General features: G+C 25.7%; 1 protein-coding gene across 1 annotated transcript; it reads right to left on the bottom strand.

Moving 5' to 3' along the window:
- Window positions 1-214: 214 nt before the first annotated feature.
- LOC114128495 (phospholipase B1, membrane-associated-like) lies at window positions 215-7,294 on the bottom strand. Its single transcript, XM_050204148.1, has 8 exons — window positions 6,725-7,294; window positions 5,116-5,342; window positions 4,815-5,028; window positions 4,489-4,715; window positions 4,264-4,423; window positions 3,107-3,261; window positions 1,904-2,060; window positions 215-960 (listed from the first exon to the last, which is right to left on the bottom strand). Exons 1-8 carry the CDS (start codon window positions 6,744-6,746, stop codon window positions 824-826), a joined length of 1,299 nt encoding a protein of 432 aa, XP_050060105.1. The 5' UTR covers window positions 6,747-7,294; the 3' UTR covers window positions 215-823.
- Window positions 7,295-7,876: the final 582 nt, after the last annotated feature.

Below are 7,876 nucleotides of genomic sequence, written 5' to 3'. Positions count from 1 at the left end.
AAAATATTTTTTTTTTATTTTCACGGTCTATATACTATAACCATACCTATATTTATTTATCATGATTCATTACGTATTTAGTAAATAATAACAAACTAACGCAAAGTTAACCATTGCATTGGTTAATGCATATTCATAATATGCACAGAAAATATTGATATATATTCACTACTGGTTACTTAAAATTGTTGTGCTGTCTGAATAATTAAAAAGATTGAGTGACAATGCAAATTTATTAATATAATCGTAAACTTGTATCATTATTTTATTCTACGTAAGTCGTAAAGTCTTATGGACTTGTTAAAAGCACCTAGATTAACCTTTGTTTGTTATTATAGGTTAAGGTACTGAATAATATGACTTAAACGATAACAAATTTTACGAGTCTCCGTAAAATTGTCAGATATTTAATAATTATACATAATATTATTTAGTTAAATAAAATAAAAATATAAATATTATACTTATTAGTTATTACTTATAATTAACATACGAATATTGTTAAGAGTAATCTATGAATTAAAATTAAACATATACAAAAAACAATTCAATTGAATTACTATTAAAGTAACTGTTTATACTAACGATAAACTATTTACATACTCTGAGATGACATTGCCTTATTAATGAAAACTAATAAAAATAATAAATAACAAAATGTGGAAATTTAGATAAATACTAAAACGTATGAATATTAAATACTATTTTATACAAATTATGTACATAATATTATATAGGTGAGAATATATAAAATTGTTTTAAGACATAATATCAAATAAATCTAGGTGTCTCAAGTAATAACGTACTTGGAAGTTTGAACCAATTATGATATGCTATTTTTCCACGTTCTAATAAATGGAGACTCATTTGTTGGGCAAATAAATCGATCAAATTCTTTAGACCAGTCTGTCGATTTAAGGCCAACTGGTTCCATCATATTGTTCCATAATGCATTTGCGGCTGAAATACAATGTTAAAATGTATCAGTGTTATATAGTATACGATTTAATGATAATTATTTGACAACAAAACAAGTTTTTTTTTGAAAAATCTCCATTGTTGAATAATTATTATGGTCCTTAAATACGAGTTTAAGTATAGTGAATATAACTATATAGAATTTATTTTATAAGAAAAACATTTTTAGTTTTATGTAATACGTACTTAAATATAATATTAAATAATGCCAATTTTCAAACAATAATTATATAATATATTATAATATGATATACTTATTATACACGTTTTTTATGCATATAAATACAAATTATTATAATATATAAAAAAAAAAAAAAACAGAAAAACCATCTCTGTTCTATGGCAGGTTTCGAGTGTACTTTTATTGAATTAATGAAAATAATAATAATAATTGATAATGGACGTGTTACATAAAAAATCAACTAAAAAATTATTGTTTACAAAAAAAAAAAAAACGATTAAAAATAAAACAGTAAACAAATATGATGTATTTGACTTTCGGTACACGCTTGACAAAAAATAATTTACATATATTCTTAATTTATACATTTATTAACTTCGCATTTCTAAAAGAAATTGTGGCTTTTTTCGAATTTTTTTATTGCGATGTATAGGAACAAATTTAAAAGTCTAATACTTCTTTTTAATTGAAAATAAACATAAATAATATATTTTATACATTATGTATGTGTAAATTATGTCGAATGATGTGCATATATGACGTTCTTTTAAAGTTATTTTTACCGATTATTTTGAAAAGTACTAGGAATAGCCACCAAAATATAAACTAGAGAACATTTGTTTACTAACAATGAATTTTTATTTTGTAATCAATACCTAGAGTTATTTTAATTATTAATCAAACACTTAAAACGTTTATGAATAATTCATAAGTATTAAATTAAGATCTTTAAACTATCCTCACCTCTGGCATAACCTTTCTGACTAAAATGAAAACAATCACTCGCCAGGTATGATGTATCTGTAGTATTAAACCGATTTAATGGAAAATTCAAATGTTCTGTAAACGTTTGGAGAACAACCGTAAAATCTTCTTTATTCTTCAGTTCTTCTAATTCTATCTAAAAATAAGTATTTTCATTTAATTAATTCATGTATACAACAGTCAAAGAAGATAATTAGGAGAAGTCGTGTTAGTCAAATGAATACAGGAAAATGTTGCTAAAAACGATTTTTTCATAACATTTTCATTTTAATTTTTTTTATACAACAAATAACGTTAAAAATAAGATCAGGATTTTTCATTGATATTTTGTACAAAAATAAATCCTTTTAAAATTATAATTTTACCATGCACTTTAAAAACTTAATGAGTCACGAGTAAGCACTGTCGTTCGCTACTGAATACGATATGTTCGTATCTGAAAGGTTATTACTTCATGCGAAACAATTAAAACTGTTACATTATGTATACTTAAAACTTTTATTCAATCTATAAATAATATGATTATTTTTCAATTAGTCAATAAAACATCACTTACAATACTGTTTCTGGATATGCTTATGTATGTATTTATTATATGTCACTTAGGTACAGTGGACTAGGTACACCCTAGATGCGAGATAGCGAATTAATTTTTAGGTGATAAATGAAATAAATGAAATAAACGGGTTTATAGTATAGAAAATAAAATTTAAAAATAATATAAATATTTTTACAACTTCAATAACATAATAATACATTAGTATTTAATTTTTACAGATATTATCATAGAATTCACCGCAAACTGCTTTCGTGGACGGTTGACATGACCTTAAAAATGTAACCCATGCGTTGGATTGAGTCAATAAATTTAAGAAATATAAAAAAAATGACTCGAAAGACCAGTTTAGTCGAAACATTTGAAAATTTAGTTTTAATTGTGATTTTATAGACATGTAAGGTATATATTTTTAAATAAGCCACAATAAAAAAAGGGAATATTAATATTTTTCAACTATTTAATATAGGTACACATTTTGATTATAAAATTCATAAGCTGATGCTTCAGTTTTAAAGTATTCAAACCATAAATTATAATGATATAGTTATGTGGCTGCCGGTTGACTTCAAATGAAAAAAACACATTTAAGATTCATGCACGTTACTATATTAAAATATTCTTACTAGTTCTTTCTCGACTTCTTGAAACTGTTTCATTACTTTTATATAATCTGACAATTTATCTTTGTACTGTATTGCATATAAACATGGACACTCTACGATGTGAGTGAAGAAACAAATGGTTGGCAAATTTTTAAATTTAAGTAAAATTTCTAAATCTATAAAATATAAAAACAATATATAAATACATTATTTATTTTTAAGAATAAAGTTATACTTGGGTTACGAACACAGTCGACATACTCGATATTTAAAACATAATATCTTATAGTTTGTATAAAATATTTTCTTACAATGCTATTGGTACTTTAACTTGATATAGTTTAGTATTAATAATAAAATTATTAATGATAGTTGAATGCCAATAAGTGTAAGTACCAATTTGAAAATGTATAGTGAAAAATAATAACTAACTATCATTAGATATTAATGTAGGTACATACTTAGAATTTTACTATAGTAAGAATAGAATAAAATTAGAAGTACCTATGTTAATAAGTATATTTAAAACACTATTTATTTCAAGGCTATAAAATTATACTTAATTTTACAGAAATCTCGGAAGTAGATATTACCATAATAAGCGATATTGATTCATTTTGATAGTTGCATATTTTAAAAGGATCAAAATTATTTCTATAAAATAATTTTATAACAAATTTCAAACGACAATATTAATATATTAATTGTTAATGTGTTTATAATGTGAAAATAATTTGTTAATTTCTGATTAATGATGGATTTTTGATTAAAATAAAATATTTTGTTTGATCTGTAATATAATTTTAAAGGCACATATTATTATATTTTTTAAATACTGTTATTTATTTGGAATTGTATACGTGTGGCATATAATATATTAATATAATAGTAATTGTTTTACACCACTAGAGTGCACACCATAGTAGGAACGAGGAAGTCAAAATTTAAATAATTTATCATTTGGTCACTTAAAGTTTAGTAAATGAGTCTCCTTCGAAGTTTCATTTATAAACTAGCTATATCATTAATAATACCAATTTTTTTATGAAAATTAATCAACATTTTAATTTCATAAAGTTTTTCATGAAACACCCCCTCTCCCCACCACCACATCATTGTATAGATTTTCATGTGTTTAGTTTCAATAAAATTATTTGTTGTTTTTTTTTTTCATTTACTTGGACTTAAAATTAAGTTGACTATTGTCCGCGGCAAATGTTCTTTTATGTATAGTAATGCCGTTAGAACTTCTTGTCTATGTTTTTCAGCATATATAGAATAATCTTCGTAACACAATTCCAAGCAAAATGTATTTGAACTCATCATTATTGATATTAACTGTTGAAATAAATGTGCGTTTCTATTATTTTTCATACTCAATTATGAAAAAAACGATTTCTTACTTTCCAGTCTTCAGTTATATTGGTTCTCTCGTCGTTTTTGATTCTTTTCACCAGTTCTCTTGTCATAAATGGTAGATCTCTACTGAGGGCCCCGACTTCAGCTACGTTAAATTGAGAAAAGCGCTGTTCGGCCACCGCATCTCCATACGCATAGCCAATTAATTTAGGATTAAAAACTTTCAAGATATTTGGTATAGTTAAAAATTCTCTCCATGTACCTTTTCCGCCTAATAATAATTATTAAGATGGATTGAAAAATTTAGTATGATAATTCAACATTTAACTATTCTAATTATTATGTTTTAATACTTAATGAAAAACCATACCCGCTGACCAAGATGTTCCACGATGATCAACAACCAATTGTGGTAAAAAATACGAAAAACTTCCCGTTCCAACTGTCAAAGAATCTCCGACACTTCCGATTATATCTATGTCACCTGGTCTTAATTCATGTACAGACGTTGGCCGCGTTTCAGATCTAGTTCCATTGGTATCACAAAAAAACTTGAATGATTTCTGTACTTTTTCTTGAGTTCTCTGAAAAACAAAACAAAAAATGAGATAAACTTAAATACACTATCAATTGTGTACTCGTATTCAGAATGAAATTAACTTTATTCGAACCTTTAACATCCGAGATTTGTCTATTTGATACTGTGAGCTGAACATGTTTTGCAAAAAAACCCTTGTAGGATACAAAAATCTGTCTTGAAGCTTTAAAACGGATTTCGGTATGCCTGTCAAATTATCATTAGATATCTGATGTACCCATTTTGGTGATTGAATATTTAGTCTCAAAGCCAATGTGACAGTACAACACCACAAAACGCACACGATGATAGCTATTAAATCTGATCATTAAGAACATAAAATTTAAAAATTTATTATTTCAGTTTTATTTTTATAGAATAATTCAATATTTGTTATGTATTTATTATTAAAATCGTTAATAGTTTGTTTTGTGTGCTCACAAAAAATATAAGAATAAATTATAAAAGCACTTTTTGTTGGGAAATGATCTTTGACAAATAATGTTGTTTTTTTTATGTACATTTTAAGCGGAGTGATGAAGAATAGAAATTTTCTAGTACTTAAAAAGATAAAAGAAAATATGACAAAAATTGATTTCCTACGCAAAATTAGCATTTTTTTTTTTTAATTCTAAAACAATTAAACGTAGTCTAAGCATTAAAAATACATACAAAATTTTAAAAGGGTTTTGAAAAAATGTTATTTTGTTGTAATTTAAAAACTCATAATTGTTGAGCCTTGACATTTTTATGAATACTTTTAGACAAGATAAAATGTATTTAATGATTTTGACTCTTTTTGAGCTATTTATATTCATTTAAAACATTCTATTTGTCTTTAATTTATGCGATATAAATTTGTTGTTGAACTTGCAAATTATTTCTTAGACATATTGCCGCAAAACCACTTTTTTAATTATTGTCCTTCGTCTGTATTTAATTTTTTTTTTTTTACAGTAATTTGTTACTGATTACTGTTAATATTCAGAAAATCATAATTAATTGCAAGCTTCAAAAGTAGTTTAAAATATAATATGTTTAAATAATACGAAAATGACGATAAACATTAAAAATTTAATAAAGAAAATATTACTAAAGAAAATTATAATTATTAGTATAATAAAAGTAAATTCTACATGGATAATCTTATCAAAGTCGAGCATTGATTGGAAAATTAATTACAAAAACAAAAAAATATTGAAATACAATTTTTCTACAATGAGTGTACTCATAATATAATAATACGTATAAAAAGATATGCCTTAATCACGCAATGATTATATTATTATAACACTTATAATAGCATATAACCGTTAAATAAGGGAATTACTCATCTGTTAATTTGAAATCTTCTTAATAGAATTGATTTTTAATTAATCTCGAAAAAAAAAAGTTTTATGAATTTTACACAATTTTAACATTTCATTTTTTTTACACTTACATATTTTACGGTCACTGTTAAGAAGATCAATTAAAAATTAATTCTATTAAGAATATTACAAATAAAAAGATGCGTGATTCGCTTATTTAACGGATATAAGCTATTATAAGTGTTATAACACTATAATTATATAACAAAAGTTCGTAAAATATGTAAGTGTCGAAAAAACGAAATATTAAAATCGACTAAATTTCATAAAACTTTTTTTGTTATGTAAAAGAGAGTAAAAGCAATAATAATAAATGTAGTAGAAGGCACTCACTTTTTTTGAAAAGTCCTCTCATCGCGTCTGTATCGTTGGGACCACACGTGATGCGATTCTCGTATTGTCGGACTACAATAACTGCAGTAGTTTCAACATCGACGTACTGCAACGGACTATATTATATCTACACGATAATATAGGTACTGTATATATATATATCGATATAGAAACACTGTGCGAAACCGATATAATACGATATAATAATATTGTAATTTATCGTTCGCGCGTGTTCCGTCTAGCGCCGACCGCGTTTCTTCCAATAATAATAACAAAACTATAGACGCACACGCGGCTTAATGATAATACAGGTAATAATAATATTATATTACTACGATTTTGTTGTTTCCGTCGCCGCCCCTTTAGTCGTATTCGCTCGTAGTATACCTATACCCGCGGGCACGACGGCGGTGGCAAGTTCACGGCGGCGGTAGCGTTCACGTCTGACCTTAGAGACGACGACGAGTATTTATCTTTATTTCCGATGGCCATAACCTGTGCGAGCGTCCTTTGGCCGCCGCTCAGTCGGAACTGGCGGGTGGGCAGGCCGCATACACACACACACACACACTTAAACATTATATACATCGTCGTACAGGTAATATCAAATTATTCTATACCTACCTGATCGTGTGTATTCGTGTTTTGCACACACGGTGCTAACCGCCGCGACTGACCGCAGTCGGAAGGAGACTGTCCAATTCATAAAAACAAATTTTAATGTCAAAAAAATATATATCAAAATAATTGTCCACTCTGATCGTTGAAACAATCGATATGGCTACCGTGTTATGACTTACAAACGTTTCGGAGATAAATTCATCAATATAATTAAGACCGGATTTATATACATTTTAAATTTTAAAATATGCATGCAACGTGCACTAAAAAAGTCAAAATATGCAATAAAAAATGCAAAACATGCAAAATAAATTTTCAATTTTTATTACATTTTATATTTGACTTAAATTTTACAGTGATAATTGTTTATTAATTTTATTACAATTTCCATTAAAAAAAAATAAGATATTATATTATATAACAAATATGCAATACAAAAATATAATTTGTTAAACTGTAATTTAATTTTTTAATCATTGATACATTGTAAAAAATATTTTATTAAAATTAAATAATAGATACATTGATGAT

This window comes from Aphis gossypii, chromosome 3 (assembly GCF_020184175.1).
Source record: "Aphis gossypii isolate Hap1 chromosome 3, ASM2018417v2, whole genome shotgun sequence".
Taxonomy (NCBI): domain Eukaryota; kingdom Metazoa; phylum Arthropoda; class Insecta; order Hemiptera; family Aphididae; genus Aphis; species Aphis gossypii.
The sequence above is the reverse complement of the archived record's forward strand: the minus strand, read 5'-3'. Positions and strand labels throughout refer to the sequence as shown.